We start from the raw sequence: 27,156 nt of genomic DNA, 5'->3' as shown, positions 1-27,156 counted from the left end.
TTTTCTGCACACGTCTGTCCTTTGTCCAGAGCACTGCAGAGTGGAATCCCTGTGTTTAGGGAGCCCGTCCTCTGCACCTCATTTACTGTCCTGAGCTAGAAAAAGGAGTCATTATCATGAAGTCTGTTATTCCAGGTAACCTATACTGATGCTACTGAGGTTTTATAAACTGAAAATGAGAGCTCGTGTTCAGTTGCAGAGGGAGATACTCACGGGATGAGGCAGAAATTGGGACATAGTGTCACTGGGTCTTGCTCTCTCCTCCCTGGGTACAGTTCCCTACACATTGAACACGTGCTCTACTCTTTAAAAAGTACCACAGTGGTTAATAGAAGCACAGTGCCCATCATTCTTCCATCTAATTCCGTGAGAAGGGAAATGCACTTCGACCTGGGTTTGAATTCCTGGCTCTGTTGCCTACTTACCTATGAACTTGGGCAAGTTGGTCAACTTCTCTGAGCCTCTTTGCTTTTCTATAAAAGGGTTATTTGGGGGAAAAAATGTGACTAAGTACATAACGTGTCTAGCAGACACCATAGGCACTGGATATACGCTAGGTCCTCTTCTGTTTTTCTCAGCTCCTGGGAGATACTGAAATGATCACTGTATAAAACCAAACCAGGACTTCCCCGGCGGTCCAGTGGTTAGGACTCCACGCTTTCACTGCTAAGAGCTTGGGTTTGATCCCTGGTCCAGGAACTAAATTTTGGCTTCCAAATTCCTGAATACTTCACCCCAGGAGCTGTGGCCACATTCAGAACAACCTGCGTTACACCTGGATTGGGGTCCCAGTACCCGACTGTGGGCGCCAGGACCAGACACTGTGTTTCTTCGGGTCAACAGAGGCCATTTTCCCTCTAAGTAAGTTCCTCGCTCAGCTGACTTTGCAACGTTGATTCAACTTTTGCCATGTACGTTGACAAATGCCATTCAGATTACAAATCACAATCTTGTCAAAATCATATTCTGCATTCCTTCAAACTCAAATACTGAAATTTATGCGTTATCATTTTTGGTAGAAACTCAAGTTCTCTGTAGATCTGCTTATGTTATGTTTCTCAGCAAGTAATATTGTGAAAGTTCATGTTTGTCTAATAAAGGTTCCTTGTTTCAAAATCAGTTTATTAGCCTGTTTCCTTATAAATGTTTTTTTAAGTTCATTCTTGATGGTTTTTCCCTAAATTTTTCCAAGCCATTAAAGGGAGGCTGACTAATACATTATGTACAATGTAGACAAAACTCTGAAAGGAAAACAATTTAACTGAAATTTAATGACAATGCAAATGTGTTTGTGGTATGTTATTATGTGATACAGCAGTTATTATATGAAAAAAGCAGAAAGTACAGAATGAGCTCCCCTTCCTTTTTAAATAGAATGTATGTACATATTTAGGTATGAAAAAAGACTAGAAAGGTACGTACCAAACAGATACCAGTGGTTATCCCTAGGTTGTAAAATTACAAATTACTCAAGTTTTTTTTTTTTCTAATTTTTAATTTATGAATCACCTGACAGGTAGCCTAAAATGGGCGTGTGTCCCTTGTTCAACAGAGGGTGAAAAAAAACCCAGTTATTTAAAAAAATATATTTAAGATATGTTCTAATTTAGTATAAAATATATTTATATTATTAATATATATTTTATCATATAAGATATAATGTAAAATATAATATTGAAAATATTTTTAAAAATCTGACTTTTAAAATAATAAGCTGGATGGACGATGATGTTAATGTTATTTATATGCAAAGAGCTCTTACAAATCAGAAGACTCAATTGCCTCAGTAGAAATATTTATAAAGGGTCTGAACAAATAGTTCATAAAAGAAGAAATTTCAATGTCCAACACAGGTATAAAAAAACTAGACCTTATTCTTTTTAATATATTTTATATTTAACCACATATATACCTTTTCCAGTGTTCTTTTTTAAAAAGTTTTATTTATTTATTTAGGCTGTGCCGGTTCTTAGTTGTGGCATGAGGGTTCTTCACTGCAGCATGAGGGATCTTTAGTGGTGGCATGCGGGATCTTTTTTTTTTAGTTGTGGCATGCAGACTCTTAGTTGCAGCATGCAGACTCTTAGTAGTGGCATGTGGGTATCTTTAGTGGCGGCATGTGGGATCTAGTTTCCCGACCAGAGACGGAACCTGGGCCCCCTGCATTGGGAGCGTGGAGTCTTACTCACTGCACCACCAGGGAAGTCCCCAGACCTCATTCTGAATCAAAGAAATTGGAATTAAAGACAACAAACTTCATCAAATTTTCATTAACTGTTTAATGCTGCTGCGGAGGAGTAAGATAGTAACAAGAGTTATCACAGATTGAGTACTTGCCTACAGGCAGGCACTGAACGAAGCCCAGAAGCTTAAGGAAGCTGTACGTGATGACTTTGAAGCCAAACCGGACCCTGTCGACTAGAAACCCCAGGCCACGGATTCGCGGGGCAGAGAATTGGAACATTAAGACTCCTGAAAAATATTGTCAAGTTGCTTTCCAGGAGTTTGCATCAAAGCAAACCCTCTCGCCAACCTGTCAGATCCTGCCTTCTAGGAATTTACCTCCCGTCAAAGAAAATCATCAGAATGCAAACAAAAATAAATACAGAAGCATGCAAAAGCGAAACGTGTAAGTTAGAGAAATAGTGAAATAAACGATATTATATCCTATTTTGCTGTCCTTAAACATGGCTATTTTGAGGAATTTTTGACGACCTAGCAAAATGCTCATGATTTAGTATTTTAAGCCAATAAAACACTCCAGCCAGATAACCATTTGGAGAAGCCCACAGTTGATAAGCCCCCAATCCCAGGTACAGAGCTTCCAGACAACTTTTTTTGTGTCCTACTCTTAAATATATATAAGAGAAAACTTAAAAAAAAAAGACAACTGCAAATTGTATAATTAATATCACCGGTATCCATGAAATGAGACTAAGATACTGTTAAAGAAAACATTCAGGGAACAAAACAGAGTTTTTGAAAATTAAAATAATATGGCATGGCAAATTAAAAATTCAATAAAAGGTAAGAAGATGAAGTTGAGAAAATACCCCAGAAAGCAGAATAAAAAGATAAAAAGATGGAATGTGAGAAGAAAAATGAAAATTAATGATTCTATCCAAGATACCCAACATTTAAATAATAGAGTGTTTAAAGTGGGGTGGGGGAGAGAGAAATTAGGGGAAAGACAGGAAATGATCAAAGAAATAATTTAAGATATTTCCCAGACGTGAAAGATAAGTGTTTTCAGACTGGAAGGGCCTCCAGGTCCCAGCTCAGTGAGTGAGACATTACCCACACCAAGAACATCATCAATACCGGAAACTAATATAATACTGTAAGTCAACTATACCTCAATAAAAATAAATCAAATAAAGTTTAGGGACTTCCCTGGTGGTCCAGTGGTTGGGACTTCGTCTTCCAATGCAGGGGGTGCGGGTTCGATCCCTGGTCGGGGAGCTAGGATCCCACATGCCTTGAAGCCAAAAAACAAAACAAAACAAAATGATACAAAACCAAAACATGAAACAGAAGCAATATTGTAACAAATTCAATAAAGGCTTAAAAAATGGTCCACATCAAAAAAATCGTAAAAAGTAAAAAAATTAAGTTTAGAAAAATTTATAAATAGAAAGAATATCAGTCAACACTGGGAATAATGAGGAACAAGCTTTCAGATAGAACAAAGTAGTTTTCACAAAAAGGCTCAAGAATAAGAATGGTATCCAGCTCTTAACAGCAGCCCTAGAAACTGGAAGATAACTGATAAAGGCCTTCAAACTTCTGAGGGAAAATCATTTCCAAACTAGAATTCAGAACTAGCCACTGAGCATGAGGGAAAAACAGACATTTTCAGACATGCGTGGTAACAGCTTTGCTTCCCGTTCACCCTTTCTCAGGAAACTACTGAAGGATGTGCTCCACCAAAAAAAAGGAGTAAACCCAGAGAGAGGAAAGCGAGGGTCACTGAGTAGAGTGGGGCTAAGGAGAGCCAGGTTCACATTTTCCACCGTGGAATGAAAACTGGAAACTAGGAAGTAGTAATATAAGCATATTAGTTAGACATATTAAGTACGAAAATAATCAGCTAAAAGAGTGAAAATTGGTTGCCCCTGGGGAATGGAAAACTGGAGGTGGAGGTCAATGTTTTTTATTACAGGTCTTGGAGAACCATTTGACTGTATAAACGCTGTGCATGTATAACTTTGAAAAGAGTAAACCCTCAATTAAAAAATTCATGTGGGGGCTTCCCTGGTGGCGCAGTGGTTAAGAATCCGCCTGCCAATGCAGGGGACACGGGTTCGAGCCCTGGTCCGGGAAGATCCCACATGCCGCAGAGCAACTAAGCCCGTGAGCCACAACTACTGAGCCTGCGCTCTAGAGCCCGCGAGCCACAACTACTGAGCCTGTGCGCCTAGAGCCTGTGCTCTGCAACAGAAGAAGCCATCGCAATGAGAAGCCCGCGCACCTCAACGAAGCGTAGCCCCCGCTCGCCACAACTAGAGAAAGCCTGCGCTCAGGAACAAAGACCCCAAGCAGCCAAAAATAAATAAATTTATTTAAAAAAAAATTCACGTAGATAATATCATTACTCGCTGAAGGGAGCCATGCTAATACGATTTGAATATATTGCTTTCTGATGATCTAACTTCATACAGAAATAGCACTCAGAGAATCTAGGAATAGTTGACAGATATCCTAGGCCCCGTCTCACAACCATCAGTTGTCCCAGAGGTCTTCGGCAAGCGTTGGGCTGCAGTCAATGGATGTTTGAAACCCCATCAAGAGCCTGAAGGGCCAGTATTCTGTGCTGTCAGTGGAAGGGCTGCCAAGGGGCTCAGAAGCCAAAAACAGAAGGCCGAGCTGTCCTCCTCTGGCCACACCAAGCTCTGCGTCCTCCCGTGGGCTGTGTGTCGACACGTTTGTACACGGGTGTGAGAGGCGGAGTACATGCAGGTATGCTTCTGGATAGTTTCAGAGCTCTCTAGAAGCCCAGAATCTTGCTGCAGCAGCGCAGAAGCCATTATTTCAGCCTGGAGAACTCTGGCCTGAAGAAGGCCACCTACTAGAGCTCTCAAGACGTCACACAGAGGCGTCCCGAGGATCTGAGTGTCACTGACAAAATGATTTTACAGCTGCTTTCATGTTAAAGTCATTCTACTGGATGCAACACTCTCACGGTCTATATATTTGATGCCAACTTGCCGCTTCCTACTCTCCTGTCAATGGGATCAGCTGCTTTTGAGGTCAGCGCCCACGTGAGAGCGAGCTCTCCAGGCCATTGGCTGAGCGGTTGGAGCTCCCTCAGTGCATAGAATAACTGTTATTTCATTTAACTAGAGAGTAAAAGAATGAGGAACCTACAACGAAGCCTTATTTTATACTCTTTAGGAGTGAAGGTGCTTGGGCCTGATGTCAGCAGTAATATTACATGAACAAATTTTGAAAAAAGAATGCCTACTAGTCCAGGATTTGGGGACAATTGAGTTACTGTTTACAGAGCCAAGAACTGGAAGTCTGGTCACGCCACAGAGATACACGCTATCCTCAGCTACCCAGGGTGACACAAAACGGAATATCAGCTGTCGTGGACTCACTGCTCTGGAAAGCTGCTTCATCTTCTGACGAGATTTTAGGTTGAGTCCAAAAATTTGTTAACTACAAACTTCAAGATATTTGGCAGAAATAGTAGATTTAGTCAGCTTCACCTTTTAAAGATGGGTTAGATGAGGTTTTGAATCCAGCTTAGGAATTTGTGATTATACGCTATCTTCTGTAAGAAATTCACCCATGGGCTTCCCTGGTGGCACAGTGGTTTAAGAATCCGCCTGCCAATGCAGGAGACATGGGTTCGAGCCCTGATCCGGGAAGATCCCACATGCCGTGGAGCAACTAAGCTCGTGCGCCACAAATACTGAGCCTGTGCTCTAGAGTCCGTGAGCCACAACTACTGAACCCGTTACACCTAGAGCCCATGCTCCCAACAAGAGAAGCCACCACAATGAGAAGCCCGCGCACCACAACGAAGAGTAGCCCCCACTCGCCACAACTAGAGAAAGCCTGCGTGCAGCAACGAAGACCCAATGCAACCAAAAATAAATAAATTAAAAAAAAAGAAATTGACCCATTAATTTTTGCTCTACTTTACAAAGTAGGCGAAGATGAAAACTGTAAGTGTGAAAGAAAGAGAAGCAAATGTGAATAAGCCATTCTATTTGTTAAGTGGAAGAATGCTACAGCAGAAAAATGCCAACTAGGAGCCACGAAATCTAGGTTCTGTCTTCACTGTGCTACTTCGTTTTGTAACATTGGGAAAATGACTTATTTTTTAATTTTTAGAATGGGAAGTAGTGAGGCCAAAATCAGATCATGCTTCACAAAAGTAATTTACAAAGTATAAGGTACTATGCAAATGTCTACAAGGAATAAATTAAATATCAGGAAGTGGAAAAGGGAACTTGCACGGGCGAGCCTCGGGAGCTCTGGCTCCTATAAATACAATGACCAGGGTTAGATTTAAGGGGGAATTTCCAAACATTTTGGACTTGTGCCATCTTATTGTTGATTTTTAAAATTTCATACTTATTCCTCCTTTCAAAAAGGTTTTTGGGGGGACATACATATAAGAACACCACCGAATTTTACACCAACTGGTATACGTGTAATAGAGGAGCCCTTGAATTTGATGAGACGGTCTGGAGACTAGAAATCTGAAAGTTGAATATTTGGGCAACAGAAGCATTCAGCAACACATGCTCACAGTATGAGCTCCACAGTATTTGTTCAGGGAATGTAGGTCCTGATGAAGTTCTACCTGAAGGGTACGTCAGGCCAGTTTAGCACCTTGGCCTGAGAAACTACTGAACTATATACTCTAAGTTCAAATGGTACGTGTTCCAAGAACCATAGTTGGCTTTTGGAAGAAGATGCAACTCGATTCAACATGCCAATATTTTGAGGTTTTCTTTGTTTTTAGAGTTTTTCAACAGACCATGGTAATCGCTCAGTGAATTTGTTTGCCTGGAACAATTTACCTGAATTCCACAGAAGAGGCTACTACAGCCTTTTCTGGGTTTGTAGCAACAACTTGTCTCCCCCATGTTCTGTTTCCAGACGGCAAAACAGCACGATGCCCCTGTTGGCCTTAGACTGTCCATGCCATGTCATTATCTTCCAGACACAACAGGAAGTGTGGAGGTCGTCCTTAGCTCTGATCTTCTGGGATGTTCTAGGAAACTTAACAGGTCGTCAGTTTCTGCTAAAATGTTAAGCTACTTTTGCAAAACTCTCCCGCAAGTGTGTAGCGACATCTTTTTAAAATGCAAGTGGAAGTCTACATTTATGACAGCTAGAGATCACAAGTAATTAGTGGAGCAGCAACCCTGGATATTTTAGATTTATTAGGTTTGTATGTCCATGGGGTCTTTTTTTATATTATTTGGATTGGCGGTTCTGACTACAAAAGAAACACAAACCCACTGGAGAAATAAGAGAAAGAAAAAAATGCATGAAAAGGACATTTCCTTAAATGTTGCCACGTAGTAGCAACATTTAGGTGTATTTTTGTCCACTTTTTTCTATGCATATTATTGTATCATTGTGATTATATTGTGATACAAATTTGTATGCAGATTTTTGTCATTTAACAGCCTAGAATGTTTATTGCCCCATACTATTAAAAAATCTTTTAAGGGAGTTCCCTGGCGGTCCAGTGGTTAGGACTCGGCACTTTCACTGCCAAGGGCCCGGGTTCAATCCCTGGTGGAGGAATTAAGATCTGGCAAAGCCTTGTGACCAGAAAAAAAAATGAAAAGAAAAGAAATCTTTTAAAATCCATTTTTAGAAAATATATTTCTGATAATAAGAGAAGTAGAAAAATTTGAAAAATATATAGTAGTATATGGAAAATAAAAATTACCCATAATCCTACAACTCAAAGTAATCATCATTAATACTTTGCCATATTTCCTTCTTTTCTCTTTAAATGCATTTTCTTTTCCATAGCTGAGATAATACATTTTTTTTTCTTTTTTTTGCGGTATGTGGGAGTCTCACTGTTGTGGCCTCTCCCGTTGCGGAGCACAGGCTCCGGACGCGCAGGCTCAGCGGCCATGGCTCACGGGCCCAGCCGCTCCGCGGCATGTGGGATCTTCCCGGACCGGGGCACGAACCCGCGTCCCCTGCATCGGCAGGCGGACTCTCAACCACTGCGCCACCAGGGAAACCCTGAGATAATACATTTTTTATCCTGTTTTTCTTCACTCATGTATCTTAAATACTTTCCCACATTATTAAAAACTTTTCATAAAAAATATTTTTAATGTCTTAAAATGTTCTATCATATCAATATACTTGCTTGTCATATCTGTATGTCATATATTATCAATATATTTCCTTAAACATTCTTCTCTTTAGTCAAGGCTTTTTCTAACAGGTTAAATCTTTCCTTGAGTAATCCAGGAGTCGAGTTTTATGTTCATTTTCAATAAAGAATCAAATAGCTTGGGAAATTCACACCAAAGCTACGAAAGAGAAAACGGGTCATTATAAATACGAAGTCAAGAGGTAATCATTCTTAACCACAGGGACCGCGCTGGGCTTTAAATATTTGCTGAATGTACATTTGTTTCTAATCTTTTCCAAAGAGGGTTTGAGATGGTTTATAGAGAGACTCAGAAATTAGGACAAAGGACAAAGGTGCTAACGGCAGGCCATCTTGAGCATCCAGTGGCCAGAGCAAGTTAATCGTAAGAGTCACAGTTTCCTTACAATGAAAACCAAGTTCAGCTCAGCAGGGCAGCTTTACCTGGTATCGAGACCTAAGAGAATTCTTTATAAAAGAGTGCAAGCTGCGGGCGTGGTGTTAAGGGGGGCTGTATATGAGTCTAGGAGCCAGGGGACCTGAATTCCAGTTTTGGATTGGCCACTTACCAGCAGTGCAAGCTGGGTAAGCCACTAAGTCACTCTTACAGCCTCTATTTCTGTCATTTAGTGGTCATTTGAAGTACCCCGCTATGTTCCACTAAGATTACAAAAGCAAATATGAAGTTTATGTCCGAAGGAGCACAGATCCTGATGGTTTGAAAACTCGGCAGAAAGGTTATAATAAAGTTAGAAACAAACCTGTGCATGTTCCATTTGACACCGGTGACTTTTAGGTTAATCCAGACACCAAACAGCACCTCCTGTAAAATTCCATTATGTTTGTCAAAAATCAATGTCTTGAATTAGGAAATATTAAAATTTTAATAGGATTGAAGTGACTAAAGTATCAGTGAAGCCACCATAGCTGGGGGATGGTAATTGTATTACATAGAAAATAGAATATGCACAGAATAGGAAGGTCTGTGGTATTCTCACTCACTTTCGTAATTATAATGTGGGTTGTTTTGCAAAATCTGATCCAGCAGAGTGTTGTTTTTTAAATTGTACACTTTGTCGGAAAACCAACCCTCTCTTTCTTTTTTTCCCTACATCCACTCATGTACCTTTCTGGCAAAACAGTCTGGTTAAGCCCCTTTCAGTCTCCGCCCAATGACCCTACTGTCCACATTATTATCACAAATCCCCCTTTGCTGTTCCACCTTCAAGTTTAAAATATTCACGTTTCTTTGACACTGATGTTTCTTTGGTTTCTTGTATCTAGTCAATCAAACTTCACAACTTTATTTTCCGAACATGTTCAGATTTTTCATTCACCTCTGTTCTCACTGCTTGCCTTCATTCTGGTAAACTCTCACTTGGGATTTTCCAATATCTTCCTCATGTGGTTCTCTGCTTCCTTTCCTCCGCTCCCCCTTCTAATTATTCTTATGTACCTTTACATTATTATAGCCTCTATGGTGATTTACTTCTTAGAATTCCTTTAATAACTCTGCCATTTTCCAGAGTAAATAACTATTTTGGACTTAACGGAAAACTACAAAGATTCTAATCAGGATTTTCCATCCAAGCAGGTTTTTTCACATAATCTTTGTCTCTTGGGCAGGAGATGTCTCATTGGTCGCTATGATATTCTCTCCTCTTTTAAGACTCATAATCCCAATTCACCAGGGATCCTTTAATATTTAACTTTGCATTCTTTTAATTCCATAATCCACATGTATTCGCCTTTCTGCAGTTTTTTAAAATGCTCGATAAACTTATTTAGGATTCAAATCAACATTTCAAAGCAGACTTAACTCACTGGAAACATTATTAACGCAGAACACCGAATTGGTCAGATTCAAAGCAATATTATTTCTTCTGTTCATTGATAGGAGTTCATTATTTATTTTGCATTTATTAATTTTTTCAATTTATGTGTGTCTGTATTTCTTATATACAGACTTATTTGTTTTGCTCTCCCACTAGGTTGTGAGTCCTGGGGACAGTGACCACGTCTGCAGTAAACACTTTCTGGGGGAGCCGACATTCCTGTCTTATCCCTCCCCCATGGCTCTATCCCAGTAGTCCGAATGGAAGAGACCACCTTCTCTTACGATCTTGTTTTTCTGGTCACAGGATTGATTAAGGGGTAAGACTGTAAACCAGTGTGAACCAGTCACAACTGTCCACTCCTCAGACCACCGTGATTGGTCCACTGAGGGACATGTGACTCAAATGGAGCAGAATCCTATCTCAGGACTTCAGAGAGAAAAGCCATTTTTGCTGTTGTCTATAGAGCCACGAGAATGAGAGCCTGGACCTATGGGGCACAACATCTCCCACCAGAGGAGAAGGATCTGGGAGGATGGTCGAGAAACAGGCAGAGAAGGCTTTACATCCCTCTTTTTGCCATTCTGAGATTTAATTATTCAACTATTTATTCCATTCTGATAGCTACCCCAGTATCCTTACAATAAATCTCCTCTCATTTTATGTGTCTCATCTGGTTTGAGTTGGGTTTCTGTCATTTGCAACCAAAAGGGTCCTGACTCATATAATATTTAAACTATATTTTGAAGTCCTTGTAGCATAGAGCTGTAAAGTGCTAACTCTCATATAATGCAAGCCTTAGAGCATATCTAGCCAGTCATCTTAACTTCAAAAAAACTTTAGAAGAAAACTTTTGTTGCCAAAATTCTTTACATTCTGTCCTGAAATTCTTCCTAATTTGTTTACTCCCTACAGCCTTTTGGTTACACCACCTGAAAATCGTTGCAAGACAGAATTCATTCGGTCTTCAAATAAGGCAAACTCCAACCTCCCTAAAGTCAAACAGACTCTTATATTTGCTGATTATCCCTTAAAACACGAACTACTGTGTATAAAATAAGGTACAAGGATGTATTTTACAGCACAGGGAATATACCAATATTTTACAATAACTATAAACGGAGTATATCTATAAAATTTTGAATCACTATGTTGTACACCTAAAACGAATATATTGTAAATCAACTATACCTAAAAAAAACCCAGTGATTTGTTTATTGTACATAACAAACATGTACACAATGCTTATTTTGAGCCAGGTGTGTGCTAAAAATGTAGCTCATTTGACTCTCCCAACAAATCTCCAAGGTAGGTACTATTATTATCGCCATATATAATGAGGTAATTGAAGCACAGAGAGGGGGAGTCATTTGCTCTAGGTCACAGAGCTAGTGCACGGTGGAGCTGGAATGAATTCTTAAAGTTTATGATGCATCAGAACAAATGGGATATGCGTTAACCATGCAGATTCCTGAGACCCACTTATTCAGAACCAGAGCAAGAAAAGGTGAGGCTACTCTTTAGATTTTTTTACATCGACCCAAAAATTCTGATCTCTCCTCTGCAAGCTTTAGCGATCTCAAATTTGGTGGAGGATACATTTCATCTTCTTTGATTTTTGTAATAGAATGAGATTCTGCCACACGTGGATCTGATATTTCAATTATACTGAACTTGCTTCAATAAATAGGACCGAATATATGCCCTTCAGGTATTCACTAGACACCTTAGTCTTGTGCCCCTCCAGCTCATTGCAAAGGAATAGTGGAAACAGGTATTTGAGACAGACTTGAGCAAAGGACAGGCTTACTATTCCACACTTTAGCGTTTCTTACTCTACCATGCAAGCAAAATACATTCACCACAAACCCACAAGCTTGGACTTCGCTGGTTTGCTTCTCTGTGGAAATACTTGCAATCTCCCCCTCGGTTAACGACGTGCCATTCAATGGTCAACTTAACTGCAGTCTGTATTCGTGCCACCCTCATCCCCATCCTCATGCGTCTACAGCCACTGTTTCTGAGGTCAACAGCAGCTACGTGGAGAGGACACATGTAGAGGTGAAGAGGTGTTCTCCGGAGCCAGTCCAGCTCAGTTCAAAGCTTGCTTCTGCCACTGGGACTTTGCTGAGCCCCCCAGCCCTGTGCTACTCAGTGTTCTTATCTGTAAAATGGGGATAATCATGGTACCCACATCATAGGGTAACCGTGAGGAGTGAGAGGGTAATGCTCGTCAGGTGATGAGAACAGCACACGTAGTCTGCATCCAATAAATGCTCTTCACCAGAGTATGAGTTCCGTCAAGGGCAAGTTCAAGGTTTTGTTCATGACTATGCCCTCAGTGCCTGACATACAGTAGGGACACAAATATTAAGTGGAATGAGTAATAACTCCCAAGTCCAGGGGCGTTTTGGGGCCTCTTATTCGATCTTACTGTGACGATTGATCAAGCACTCAACAGCAGTTACCTCATGCCAGGATCTGTTGTAAGCACTTTACACTCTTAACCCATTTAATTCCTGTAACAATCCGATGAAACAGGTACAAGGATTGTGTGCCTTTTACACAAGATGAAAGTGAGGGACAGAGATGTTTAATACTTTGCCCGACCTCACACAGCTAGTAAGTGGCAGGGCTAGGACTGGAACCCTTTAACCTATGTTTGCTGTTAATCGTTTCTTCCTTCTTGAAACTCGCTTCCTTGCTTCCATGAAAACGCCCTCTTTTAACCTGACTCCTTCATTGATTCTTTTCTTTTTCTTTTCTTAAAAAATTTTATTGAAGGGCTTCCCTGGTGGCACAGTGGTTGAGAGTCCGCCTGCCGATGCAGGGGACACGGGTTCGCGCCCCGGTCCGGGAAGATCCCACATGCCACGGAGCGGCTGGGCCCGAGAGCCATGGCCGCTGAGCCTGCGCATCCGGAGCCTGTGCTCCGTAACAGGAGAGGCCACAGCAGTAAGAGGCCCGCGTACCGCAAAAAAAGAAAAAAAAAAAAATTTATTGAAGTATAGTTGATTTACAATGTTGTGTTTAACTTCTGCCGTACAGCAAAGTGACTCAGTTATGCATATATGCATGTTCTTTTCCATTGTGGTTTATCGCAGGATATTGAATACAGTTCCCTGTGCCAAACAGCAGGACCTTGTTGTTTATCGCTGGTTCTTTTCTTTCTGCTCATCTCTAGAGCAGAGATGACATTTCCCAGAACCCTGTCCAAAGCCATCACCTCCATTTACATGCTAACATATTTACCTAGTTGATGGTTTCAGTTTCCATCTGTACTCTGATGACCCCCGAATCCATATCTTTATCCCAGGTATCCTTCCTAAAGGCTCAAACTTCTGTGTCCAATCACTCACCAGACCACACTCGCATTCAACATATATAAGATAATAAATTTGGGCTTCCCTGGTGGCACAGAGGTTAAGAATCTGCCTGCCAATGCTAGAGGATACGGGTTTGAGCCCTGGTCCGGAAAGATCCCACATGCCCCGGAGCAACTAAGCCCGTGCGCCATAACTACTGAGCCTGCGCTCTAGAGCCCGTGCGCCACAACTACTGAAGCCCACGCGTCACAACTACTGAAGGCCGCATGCCTAGAGCCCGTGCTCCGCAACACGAGAAGCCACCGCAATGAGAAGCCCGCGCACCGCAACGAGGAGTAGCCCCCGCTCGCCGCAACTAGAGAAAGCCCGCTATCTTAGGAAATGGTAAGCCCCCGCCCCATCCTCAGAGCCAGAAATCCAAGAATCATCTGTAACTCAGCTCGCCCCTGTACCCTCCATGTGCAGTCAGCATCCATGTCCGTTTGATGGTACCTCCTAAGCATCTCTGAGTCCTCATAACCATTTCCTTTGTCTTGGTTCTCTTTCCCTGGTTTCTCTTACCTCCTAACTGGTTGCCCTGCCTGTACCCTGTGCTGCTTCAACCCATCTCCCTTATTGCTGCTAGTGTTACTTGAAAACAAAACAAAACAGAAAACTCATGACATCACTTTCCTGATTCACAATCTTTAAGGATCCCCCTTTCCTAGAGAAGAGAGAAGAGTGGCTGAATTCCTTGGCATGACTTACAGCTGGTCGTGTCCACTGTCTGGTTTTCATCAGTTTCCCCTCTCACTTGAAAACCGCTTGGTCTAGCAACTGTGAACTGAGGCAGGTCCCCTGGAGAGCTCTATGCTCTCGCCAAGCTGGGCTTTTCCTTCTCTCACCCAGACTCTCTTCCAGCCATCTCCCTGATCACCCTTCCTACTCCTTCAAAAACCAGATCTTGAGAGATATGGGAACATATGTGTATGTATAACTGATTCACTGTGTTATAGAGCAGAAACTAACACACCATTGTAAAGCAATTATACTCCAATAAAGATGTCAAAAAAAAAAAAAAGAACCAGATCTTGAGAACAGTATCAAATCAAATGCATAACACAAAAGAGGCCATTCCTTAATAGATGCTAGCTCCCCTTCCACACACGATCCACCCTCTTTCCCTGGCAAAACAAAGTATTTGTTCTACTGTTTAAACTGCTTACGTTTCTTTTAGTCCATTAACCACAATGAATATACATTTACTGTAAAAATATAAACCCATTTTAACATAACTTCACTTTAAATAAACACACTTACATGTTGTTGGTTCAAATTTACTGTCATCTTTATATTAAAATAATAGGAATCTTAAAAAAACAAACCCTCACAGTCTTAACCTCAAATCAATATTTTATTTGTTCATCTTATATTTAGATCCTTATCCAGGTGCAGATTCTGTTTGCTATATTTATGGCAATATGCTCTGTAGAATTTTACATTTCACCTCTTCTGTTGACCAAGTCATGCCTGTTTTTCTAGTTAGTTTCTGTCCCCCCTGTTTCTGACTTGCGTCTTCTCCGTCCATCCTTCCCCTTAGGAAACCAGTGACAAAGGTTTGGTGTGAATCTTTCCACCCTTTTCTCCTGTTGAATCAGTTATATTTGGGGAGGAGGAAAGGAAGGTTTTGCCGTCCTTTTGGCAAAAATGAGACTATATAATGCACGGGTCTGTTCCTCTTCCTTTTCTCATTTAACAATGCATGGGACTCTCTCCAGGCTAATAAACATAGCTCTAGCTCACTCCTTCGGCTGCCTAATATCCTAGGGGCTAAAGATACCACAATTTATTCAGCTATTCCTAGCTTGAAGGGCCTGCAGTTGTTTCCAGGTCTTTGCCACCTTACCCAGTGCTGCCAGGAGCAACCCGGAGCACACATGCCAATGTCCACTGATGCTTTGTTTCTATGGGATTTTGCCCCCCAAACGGGAATTGTTTATAGCAGGTAGGTTGGAGCGTGATTTATAAATAAATAAAAGCACACAGCTTAGGGCCATACATTCAAAGAAGTTCAGTAGATGCTGATAATGATAAGGATGTTTGACTATGCGGTTACCTAGCAGCCTTTTGATGGGAAAAGATATGTTTCCCGGCAACTAGCAAGTATACATCATTGAATGAGAATTTGGTAGGAAAGTACAAAAGACAGAGCCTGGCACATAGCAACTGAGAATCTCTGTTGTGAAGCCAATTTCCTGCCGCACTCGCCAGGCCCTCTTAGACTGGCAGAGGAGCAGGGTTATTACTGGATACCGAGTCCCTGACCTTGAGCTAATCAAACTGCAAAATGCTTTCGACAAACCTCAGCTTTCAAAGATCTTACCAATTGCATTATCTTGCTGCTGGTGACTTAAGTTATGAAAGGGTCTATTGAAGGCAGTGTGTGTGTGAAAAAGCATCGTGTGAGGAGTGAGAACATATGTCCTTGGCTTCGCCAACCTGTCAGCATCGTGGCACTTTGAGCAAACCTCCAAATGCCCATATCTAAAATAAAGCTAGTAATACGCCCGTCGCCTACTTGGCAGTATTGTAGTGAGGAACGAACGGAATTATGTAAATGAAAGTGCTTTGAGGGGGCTATACATATATTAGCATTGTTAATCTTATTCAGATTCTTGAGTAGGTAATGTACTGTGTATGGTGGCATCTTTCCTGTTCTTTGTATCGCCAGGAAAGAACATATTAGCACTTAAAAGAAGATTATTTTGTTGCAGTCATGACGTGTCCTATGAAAACTCAAGGCCAATCAATATAAAAATAACAGATTAGATGTTGGCCCTTGAATCCTTCCGCAGATACTGTTCCATGGACTTCTGTAACAATGAAAGTATTTACAAAGCTGCCTCAGTTTTGAACATTTCATAGATAAATGAGAATAAAGAAATAGAGGAGATTCCCGCCCCCTTCCCTTAAGTTTCTGTTTTTAACTCCTGTACAGTGTTAAATGCAACACCCTGGTGTTCTTTCCCTAGTCCTGGCTCTTGCCCATGAAACACACACATGTTACAGGAATCCAGCCACCCTTGGGAGATTCCTGCCCAATAAGTGTTAATTTTACCGGGACTAAAATATTGAGAAATTGGTACCTCTATAGATAGATACTCCAAATATATGATGGACGGGTATGTCTATGGATGGAATCGCAGAAACTTCCTAACAGACGTGGGGGTCATTCATTGCAGAGATGTGGCATACTTCAATATTCACTCTTCGGTAGGACAGAATGTTGGTATAAGGAGTTCCAGAAACCTCAGTGCCGGTTGAAGTTTGGCGGTTGGTTCCTTCCAGCTGTTCTTAAAGGTATTCTCTGCAGGGATTAAGAAGTGGCTCATAGTTATGGCTTAAGATTTTTATGTTTCGCTGTTTCTGATTTCATTTTTCTCGTTGGGAAATACAGGAAATGGGATGTGTATCCGGTAGTGAAGGGTTTATGAAGTTCTGCAGAGTTAGGTCTAAACTATCACAACTGTCAACAGCTGGTAACATCAGTGGGGGAAATGGCATCATGTGTGAAGCATGCAATTAAATTAATTAATTATTCCTAATGTTTGACCTTTCAACTGGTTGTGGTGGTATCAGGTGGATAGCCCCGGAGAAAGAAAGGCAGACTTTCCTTGGAGTGACTTGGAGTTTCAGACCCTTTCGGGGTCTTGGGAAGTCATCCTTTGGGGGTTTGCTCAATCATGCTCTTCAGTGCTTCTGTTGAAGAAAAAGGAGAAAGAGAAGAAACTTTTGAGACTGAAGCTGCCGTTACTTAAAATCCCTTTTCAGTCTACATCCCTTTTTTAACGGGAGATTTTTGTTGTTGATCATTTTACATTACTTTAAGGATTAAGTGTATTAAAATTTAAAATGTGTAACAAGAACACAGAAGTGCAGTAAATACAAATATTCTCCTCACTTTACCAAGACATGGGGAAAAATGTGAATTTTTTTTTTTTTTTTTTTTTACTGTTTTCTCTTGGAGAAAATTGAGTTTACAGGATAGATAAATTATAGGAGTGATTATACACATTATAGAATGGCTCTTTGATTTTTTCAAAGCATCATATAGATTCATGCAAACAGCTGAATTTTTAACGTACAGAAATCACAGTGCATGTTGTTCAATACTCAGGAAACCGTATTTATCAAGAACTCATCTATTACTGTAAACAATATTGAGTTTAGGAAAAGCGTACTGATTTCTGCAACTTACTTGTGAAATGCACCAAAAAGGAAAATGGGTTGATGGGTGATAGAGGAATGGACAGATTGATAAATAGGCAATTAAGCAAATATAATAAAGTGTTAATGTTAAATTCTAAAAAAAAACCTCATCTATTGCACAAAGCAAAATAGTCCTATCTCACAAATAGAATTAAAGTTTGAATGACTTAATTTTATATGTATATAACACAATACGAAATAAGAATTAGCAATTACTAAGGGAAGGACGACTGTCAATTATCTTCTAGTCTTTTTCATAAATCAGAGAAAGAAGTATATATTTTTTTCTTGAATGATCTAGAATATGGGCAAACAGCCTAGAAAATGAGTATTATCTAAGCCGCTTGAATTCACTCTGCACTCTGTAGATCTTGACAAAGGCAACCTGAAAGATGGGATTGCATGTCGATACCGAGCTTTGGAAAATCATATATACACAATGAAAAACTCTGTCATTAAATTTTTAAAAGTTTATGACCCACATGGAAATTTTTGATTGTGCAAAACTATGTCTTTCTTACTAATACAAATACATGTACTACAATAGTTTTAGTTTCTGAAATTATATATAGGAGTATTGAAAACTAAAAAGATTAATTGTAAAAAACGTACTATACTATTGTAAAATGTTGATAATAGGGGAATCTGGGTGCAGATATATGCAAACCCTCAGTACTATCTTCTCAACTTTTCTGTAAATCTAAAGTTGTTCTTAAAAAATAAAGTCTGGGGCTTCCCTGGTGGCGCAGTGGTTGAGAGTCCGCCTGCCGATCGATGCAGGGGACACGGGTTTGTGTCCCGGTCCGGGAAGATCCCACATGCCGCGGAGCGGCTGGGCCCTGAGCCATGGCCGCTGAGCCTGACGCCTCCGGAGCCTGTGCTCTGCAACAGGAAAAATAAAGTCTGTTAAAAAAGAAACTAACAAGAACAAAACTCATTTCTGTTTTATTCAGTTTCCTTGTTCTAGGATGTTTTCCATAATCTGTAATGTGTAAGGATTCAGAGGTAAAACAAATATTTAAATTTTCCTGTAATATTTTCCTTTTGAAAATGCCATACTACTTAACTATTTGAATCATATCCAGATTTTAGTCCAGACCCCTACTTAATATTTGGTTTATTAGTACCTAACAAGACTAGTACAATATAGATTTTTCTTTCCTCTGTAAGACAAAAACACATGGGAAATTTCTTGTTCCCTATTATCTCTACTAAGTTTAAATCGTTACAGTTTTATTTATTTTAAAAATTTAAGATTTTAGATTTAAGAGAGAGATTTAATTTATATACTGCAATTAAGTATTTTTCTAATGCTAAGAACTAGTAAATAGCAGATATTTGGAATTTTATTATACATAGCAAACAATAACAATGCGTGCAGTCTCACAACAGCTGATGATGTGAAAGTTTCTTAACTTGAACTGGCATTTTAAATATTATTTAAAAACGATTCACACTTATTACCCTTTAAGTTTTATCCTTTTAGCTCTTTTATACTTTAATATTAAAGATTTTTTTCTACCCTGTTGAAGACTGTAACAAATTTTTCCTACTTGCTGTAGTCTAAAGAAGTGAATAGCACAAGGACTATAAGTGATGTGCTGGTATGTTATCTTATAAATGCTCAAGGTACAGCTTCTGACATTGAAGAATAGATAAATAAATTGACCTTGATGAAGTGTGTCTTCTTTTGTCTGTTCCCAGGAAAGTTGATTTCAGGTATTCCTGCTGCTGAAATGATTAGCGTTAACAGCTTTTTCCCTCCATTTTCTTTTACAGGGTCTCTTCATCTTCCTGATATATGGGGTGTACAACACAGAGGTAAGTCTGCTTGGAGTATCTCAAGGCTGACAGAGTGAATGAGAGAAATGACAGGTTTCTTATCTTGATAACTGAGGAACAAAGTTGGCTTTTCATATGAGTGTCCTGCTGCCCTTCATGCTTGGACTAGCTTATATGCATCCCGGCTTACCATTAAACACTGCCACCCTGAGCAAAGGGACAGCCTCATTTCTCATAGGCGTTGACTAATATTTTACAACTGCCTTAAGTTTTTGAGTTTTCAGTCTTTTAACACTGAAATATACTTGACGGTATTAGAGTTTCACAGTTTAAGTGGCAGAATACTTCTATGTAGTTGCATGGAGTTAGAAAAATACTAATATTTCTTGTCTCAAAATACTCATTACATAGTCATTACAAGTTTTTGAGCAGGCTCAGAGGGGCCTGTAAGGATTAGTTGATAATCTTTATGATTCCAGTTGCAAAATTTCTCAGAGAAGTCATTTATTACTTAACTATGATAAGTTATTTGGCTAGAAATATTGTGAGACAATTGACTTGTAATTTCATCATGAAAACGTACCATGGAAAGAAATTATTGTCATGGTGCTGGTTCTTTTATGAAAAATAATCCTGTGCTTTACACACACTCTTGGTTAGGAGAGTTGCTGGTTTAGATTTTCACTTAACATGAAAGTGGGTGCCTTGTGTGTACATTAGGCACGGAATAAATATTTGTTTGATTTTTGTTGCTCTTTGATTTCAAGATTTTACTTTGTACGTTTCCTTAAGAGAACAATTAGTGATTTTGCTTGCGTTTCTCAGTATTCTGTACTGGGGAGGGCAGAGTGGATCTGAGTAGCACTCTTAGAAGGGCCTGGCAGTCGATTTTTCATAAATAACATAGAGGGCCAGGCAGCAATACAACAGGGCCTGCGGACTCTTAGACAGACTGAGAAGGCCTGTGGGCATTTAAAGAACATCTGATGATGATAAAGTATGCGTGTGGGCGTGTTTTACAGGGCTGCCGCACCTGGATTACACGCGGCTTCCTCTTTCAGTAGCCTTCAGGTAGGTTGGCAGTAAGACAACCTTTTTTTTGCAACGGTACCTCTGCTGCGGTTTCAAAGCAGGCCCCTCCCACAAATGCAGAGGAAAAGCGCCCATTATTAAAGTGTGTGCCAGACAAGGAGGGGTACCGGAAGCAACCTGTCCCAGTAGATGCTGAGCACTGGAGATTCAGGGCACACAGGCAGAACCCACAGCGCCCCAAGCCTCCCCCCTCCGGGGCTGGGTTCGGCTGCAACACCCGGCCTACAAGCCGCAAAGCCGAGGGGGCCGGGCCGGCCGGGCCCGTCCCCCCGCCCACTCCGCAGCCCCGCAGCATCCCCCTCCCTCCGGCCTTTCTCAGCCGCCGCCGCGCAGCAGCCCGCCCCGGGTCCCGCCCCCCGACGCCCGGCGTGCGGCCCACCAATCGCGTCCGGCCGCCCGGGGCCTCCCCTCCCGGGGGCTCCCTCCGCCCAACCACCCGAGTGATTGACAGGCGGCCGGGCGGAAGCCGCGGCGCAGGCGCGCTGGCCGGCGCAGCGGCCCTCGGGCCGGGTCGCCGAGCTCCCGGCAGGCCCCGCGCCGCGGCTGCGCAGTGCCGCGCAGGCTTTTAATTCCATTGTGGAGAGGACGGCGTTATTTTTATTAACTGGAGGCGGCGGCGGCGGCGGCGGCGGCGGCGGCGGGACCCGTAAGTGCGGGGCGCGGGCGGCGTCGGGCGGGCGGGCACGGGCCGGGGGCGCGGGCCGGGGGCGGGTGGGGGCGCCGCGGCCGGCGGCCGGCCCACTCCTCCTTCCTCTCCTCAGCCAGGCCTGCTCCGGGGCATGAAAGTCGGCAGCGCGTTCCTGAGCGGCGGCGGCGGCGGCGCGGGCAGCGGCGGGCGGGCGGAGATGGAGCCCAGCTTCCCGCCGGGCATGGTGATGTTCAACCACCGGCTGCCCCCGGTCGCCAGCTTCGCGCGGCCGGCGGGCGCGGCCGCCCCTCCCCCGCAGTGCGTGCTGGCCGCCGCCCCGGCCGCGGCCCCGGCCGCCGCGCCCCCCCCGGCGCCCGCCCCGGACGTGACTTTCAAGAAGGAGCCGGCGGCGCCCGGCGCGGCCTTCCCGGCGCAGAGGACCTCCTGGGGCTTCCTGCAGTCGCTGGTCAGCATCAAGCAGGAGAAACCGGCAGACTCCGAGGAGCCGCCGGGCGCCCCCCATCCTCACTACGGGGGGCTGTTCGCGGGGGCAGACGAGCGGGCGCCGGGGCTGGGCGCTGGGGACGCGGGAGGCCCGGGCGTCATCCAGGACCTGAGCGTCCTGCACCCGCCGCCGCCGCCCGCCCCCCACCCCCGCGACGTGCTGCTCGGCCGGACTGACGACCCCCGCGGCCCCGAGGAGCCCAAGCCGGACGCGAGCGTCAAGAAGGCCAAGAGGCCAAAGCCAGAATCTCAGGGAATCAAAGCCAAGAGGAAGCCGGGCGCATCTTCCAAGCCGTCGCTGGCGGGAGACGGAGAAGGCGCCGTCCTGTCCCCAAGCCAGAAACCTCACATCTGCGACCACTGCAGCGCCGCTTTCCGCAGCTCCTACCACCTGCGGAGGCACGTCCTCATCCACACCGGAGAGCGGCCCTTCCAGTGCAGCCAGTGCAGCATGGGCTTCATCCAGAAGTACCTGCTGCAGAGGCACGAGAAGATCCACAGCCGGGAGAAGCCCTTCGGGTGCGATCAGTGCAGCATGAAGTTCATCCAGAAGTACCATATGGAGAGACACAAGCGGACGCACAGTGGAGAAAAGCCATACAAATGTGACACTTGCCAGCAGTATTTCTCAAGGACTGATAGACTGTTGAAGCACAGGCGCACGTGCGGCGAAGCCCTGGCGAAGGGGGCGCCCAGTGCAGAGCCTGGGTCATCCAGCAACCATAGCACCGTGGGTAACCTGGCTGTGTTGTCTCAGGGAAGTACAAGTTCTTCAAGGAGAAAAGCGAAGTCGAGAAGCATAGCTGTTGAAAACAAGGAGCCCAAGACTGGGAAAGCAAATGAATCCCATATGTCAAACAGCATAAACATGCAGAGTTACTCAGTAGAAATGCCTGCTGTGTCTTCCAGTGGGGGCATCATCGGCACTGGCATAGAGGAACTCCAGAAGAGGGTGCCAAAATTGATCTTTAAGAAAGGAAGCCGGAAGAGCATGGATAAAAACTACCTGAACTTTGTGTCACCGTTACCAGACATAGTTGGACAGAAGTCCTTGTCTGGGAAACCGAGTGGCTCCCTTGGCATCGTGTCAAACAGTAGCGTGGAGACCATTAGTCTTCTCCAAAGTACAAGTGGCAAACAAGGTCAAATAAGCAGTAATTATGACGATGCCATGCAGTTCTCAAAGAAAAGAAGATACCTACCCACCGCCAGCAGCAACAGTGCCTTTTCCGTGAACGTGGGACACATGGTCTCCCAGCAGTCCGTCATTCAGTCGGCGGGCGTCGGTGTTTTGGACAGTGAGGCCCCGTTGTCCCTTATTGACTCCTCGGCCCTGAACGCGGAAATTAAGTCTTGTCACGACAAGTCGGGAATTCCTGACGAGGTTTTACAAAGTATTTTGGATCAGTACTCCAACAAGTCAGAGAGCCAGAAGGAAGATCCTTTCAACATAACAGAACCACGAGTGGATCTGCACGCCTCAGGAGAACACTCAGAACTGGTTCAAGAAGAAAATTTGAGCCCGGGCACCCAGACTGCTTCAAGTGACAAGGCGAGCATGTTGCAAGAATACTCCAAATACCTCCAACAGGCTTTCGAGAAATCCACGAATGCAGGTTTTACTCTGGGACACGGTTTCCAATTTGTCAGTCTGTCTTCACCTCTCCACAACCACACTTTATTTCCAGAAAAACAGATATACACTACATCTCCTTTGGAGTGTGGTTTCGGCCAGTCTGTTACCTCAGTGTTGCCATCTTCATTGCCAAAGCCTCCTTTTGGGATGTTGTTTGGGTCTCAGCCGGGTCTTTATTTGTCTGCTTTGGATGCCACACATCAGCAGTTGACACCTTCCCAGGAGCTGGATGACCTGATAGATTCTCAGAAGAATCTAGAGACTTCATCAGCCTTCCAGTCCTCATCTCAGAAACTGACTAGCCAGAAGGAACAACAGAAAAACTTAGAGTCCTCAACGAGCTTTCAGATCCCATCTCAGGAGTTAGCCGGCCAGATGGATCCTCAGAAGGACGTAGAGCCCAGAACAACGTACCAGATTGAGAACTTTGCACAGGCGTTCGGTTCTCAGTTCAAGTCGGGCAGCAGGGTGCCAATGACCTTTATCACGAACTCTAATGGAGAAGTGGACCATAGAGCAAGGACTTCAGTGTCAGATTTCTCAGGGTATACAAACATGATGTCTGATGTTAGTGAGCCATGTAGTACCAGAGGAAAGACCCCCACCAGCCAGAGTTACAGGTAAGGTCCCAAGAGTGACCAGGCTGGAGGTCTTCTAATGTAATTTTGTTTTATTTTGAGAACACTGCCATTGGAATGTTTCTACACGATCCTATTAAGAATAATGTAATGCCCTTTCAATGCAACTTTTCATATTTAGTTTATTTTGTTAGTGTGATTTTAGCTCTGTTTGTATTATGATTTTTAATCAAAATCAATAGATTAAACTAGTTTGACATTCGAAGTGACAATGTTTAGCAATCAAATTTACATGTATAGATCGTCAGGGAATAGCCCAAAAGTTTTAAATGCAAAAAAAACAAACAAAAAAAAAACACAAAAAAACCATACAAAAAAAACAAAAGAAAACAAAAAAAACACACAAAAACAAAAAAACAAAAAAAAAACTTTGTTGCTAGGATTAAGGTTATTCTAATTGCTTTACTCTCAGGAAAGTGTAATAACGCATGGGAATTCTGTACGTTATCACTGTAATGGAATATCCAATTTACAGATAGTATAATAATACATTTCATTACTTAAGTAAGGGATCGAAAACATTTCAAATTGCTCTATCTGGGCTGATACGATACACGTGTCATCATTTAAGTAAGGGATCGAAAACATTTCAAATTGCTGTCTCCATCTGGGCTGATCCAAAATTCTGAGATGTTGGCTACCTATATTTTGTTGCAGCTTTTAAATGTACTCTGAACTTCCAAACCACATTCATTCCAGCCTGGTAGAACAAATATTCTTGAATCTTTGATCAAAGCCTGGAATGATAGCTTTAATAATAGGAAGAGAAAAAAAAAAAAGGCACCCTCTCCTTATCCCAACTGTAACAAGGCTGTGTGACTCCCATCAAGAGTTGATGGGAACAGTGTTGAAGCCCAAGTGGTTGGTTGGTTGCAGTATTAGAACCCAAGTTGGAATTACATAATTCTTTGAAATTTGGGGTGTGTGTTATTTATTATACATGGCCTAAAAACACTGTTCTCCGTCTCTGTTACTACATGTCACCCACACTTCCGGGGGTATTTTGTGTTATTTTTGTTCTTAACCTGTCCTCTCAGAGCTCTGGGCCTTCCTTGTTCCCTCTCCTCTCTATCTGGACAGTTTCAATTTTAGAATGACTCACATTCCAATAGGTAATTTGTTATGCATTTCCTATGCCTTCCGGCATCCAAACAGTAGAATAAACATCCACCCTCCCCCTTTTTAAAAACAGAACCCACACAGATGTCCATGTATAATAAAGCCCCACACGCTCAGAGCTGTGGTTATTAATAAGGTGGTAATTCCAACTGGTGACAGAGCCGATGGGAGGGGGAAGAGTGGCTTATTTAGTAATGACATCAGAACCTCTTTGTGAAATTGCAGCCTGTGTAATGTACATTTTAAAAGGGTGCGTTAGTCAGTATTGTACAGGGGTCTTGTAAAGTCATCCAAACTTGCTATGAACGCTAATTTGCCATTTGAAGCCACTGGTAGACAGTGGCTCTGCTCTAAACCACTTTTTAGCAATTGTATTTTTTTCCTGATTATATTTTTAATGTACTTTGATGTTTATGCTGATGAGTTTTTTATGTACTTTTGGTGATGTTTCAGTCTTATGTACTCTTCTGACGTCAGAAAAGTACCACTGGTTGTTTGCAGTCTTATTGTGTAATCAGCCTACCACAGGCTTCCATGTATAATAAAGTAATTAATATTGTGCAAGTGTAAAACACTTCTGTTATGAAAGCAGTGTTTGGAAAATGAGAAATTATTTAAAATGGTTACAACATACTAGTTAATTTCCTTTCCCCACTTTCCTCCCTTAAGTCTGCTTTACCAGCTAAAGGGTCACTTATTGTCATTGCAAGGACCTTAGAAAATGTGTTTAATCCTCTTAAATACACTCAGTACTAAAAAGTATGTATTTCTTATTTTGCTAAGTGCGGTAAGTTCTGTTGGGTACAGAGTACAAGCTGTAATCGAAGGATGGAGAGGACCTTTACCACTGTATCTCTTGAGCTGTATGATTTTTCTCCAGTGTTTTGTTTTATACAGGTTTTGAATTTCTTTAACTTTTATTGTGTGTACTGAATACTGCATATGTACTATTCTGATTGTTTGCTCTAGTTTACTACCAATAAAAGACCTGTTAATCACAAAATTGAAGAAAGGAGATATCACTTAATATCCAGTCACATTTTTCACATTTTTCTGTTAACTACATTTCATAAAATATTCATGTCAGTGGTATAACCTGCAGTTTAGGGACTGGAATGTGTGTGTGTGTGCGCGCACGCGTGCGTGTGTGTTTTAAGTGTTTCGTGTTTCTAGGTTTATTATATTTGAAAATTGGTTGAATATTTTCTTCAGTTTGAGGCACACTATCTGGAAAAATAGGAATTTAACAGTGTGGAAATGAGAACGTGTTTTATTGAAATGGGGTTAGCCATCCTAAATATTATTCCAGAGAGATTATTTATTGAGGTTTCATTTTAAATCAGATTCCAGTTTCTTTTGGTTCTAGGTGCATCCTTTTTGACTCCAAAAGGTTGTAACAAAATAACAGTATGACAAATGAAAGTGGTCCTGAGCATTCTTAGTGGGGGAAAAAAAAGTATTGCTTAGTCTAAGTTTAACAGTGTTTCAAAAGGATGTAAGTATAGATATTAGAAGAAGAGAGCCAAGACATGGAATACTTAAGGTGCAGACAAGGTGTTTGAAACTTAGTGAATATGTTAAGTTTTAAAGATAAAGGGGAAAAATTGTAGGTCTGTGTAAAATCTATGAGAAAATTGTGCTTTGAAATTTAGTGACTACAAACGTTGAAAAATCAATAAAAATATCAAAGGGTGGAATAGGTCGAGGCTTTGCCTTTTTGGTATATGATACTATGTACAGAAGTGATAAATTATTTGTGTTCAGCATAAACATGGATTTCTCTGTAGAGACGTATCTACTCGTGGTCCCATATGATTAGGAAAAGTAAATTTGTTTTCTCTTTGCCAAGATTATTCCCTAGATATAGTCATTTTCTTGAACAAGCATGCTAAGCAGAATCTCACTGATTCTGCATTGAAATCCAACTCTTGATACCTCTGCACATGTTCTAGATTAAAGCTAACATTAATTTTGTTTACTGAC

General features: G+C 42.1%; 1 protein-coding gene and 1 long non-coding RNA gene across 2 annotated transcripts; one reads left to right on the top strand and one right to left on the bottom strand.

The window, feature by feature from the left end:
- Positions 1-14,595: 14,595 nt before the first annotated feature.
- Positions 14,596-18,655, bottom strand: LOC137212286 (uncharacterized). Its single transcript, XR_010937427.1, has 3 exons — positions 18,387-18,655; positions 17,119-17,264; positions 14,596-16,872 (listed from the first exon to the last, which is right to left on the bottom strand). It is a non-coding gene; the product is annotated as an uncharacterized lncRNA (long non-coding RNA).
- A 2,549-nt stretch (positions 18,656-21,204) lies between these two features.
- ZNF281 (zinc finger protein 281) lies at positions 21,205-26,185 on the top strand. The gene is made up of 2 exons (XM_067729841.1): positions 21,205-21,294; positions 21,410-26,185. Exon 2 carries the CDS (start codon positions 21,428-21,430, stop codon positions 24,038-24,040), a length of 2,613 nt encoding a protein of 870 aa, XP_067585942.1. The 5' UTR covers positions 21,205-21,294; positions 21,410-21,427; the 3' UTR covers positions 24,041-26,185.
- Positions 26,186-27,156: the final 971 nt, after the last annotated feature.

Source organism: Pseudorca crassidens, chromosome 2 (genome assembly GCF_039906515.1).
Source record: "Pseudorca crassidens isolate mPseCra1 chromosome 2, mPseCra1.hap1, whole genome shotgun sequence".
Lineage (NCBI taxonomy): Eukaryota > Metazoa > Chordata > Mammalia > Artiodactyla > Delphinidae > Pseudorca > Pseudorca crassidens.
The sequence above is the reverse complement of the archived record's forward strand: the minus strand, read 5'-3'. Positions and strand labels throughout refer to the sequence as shown.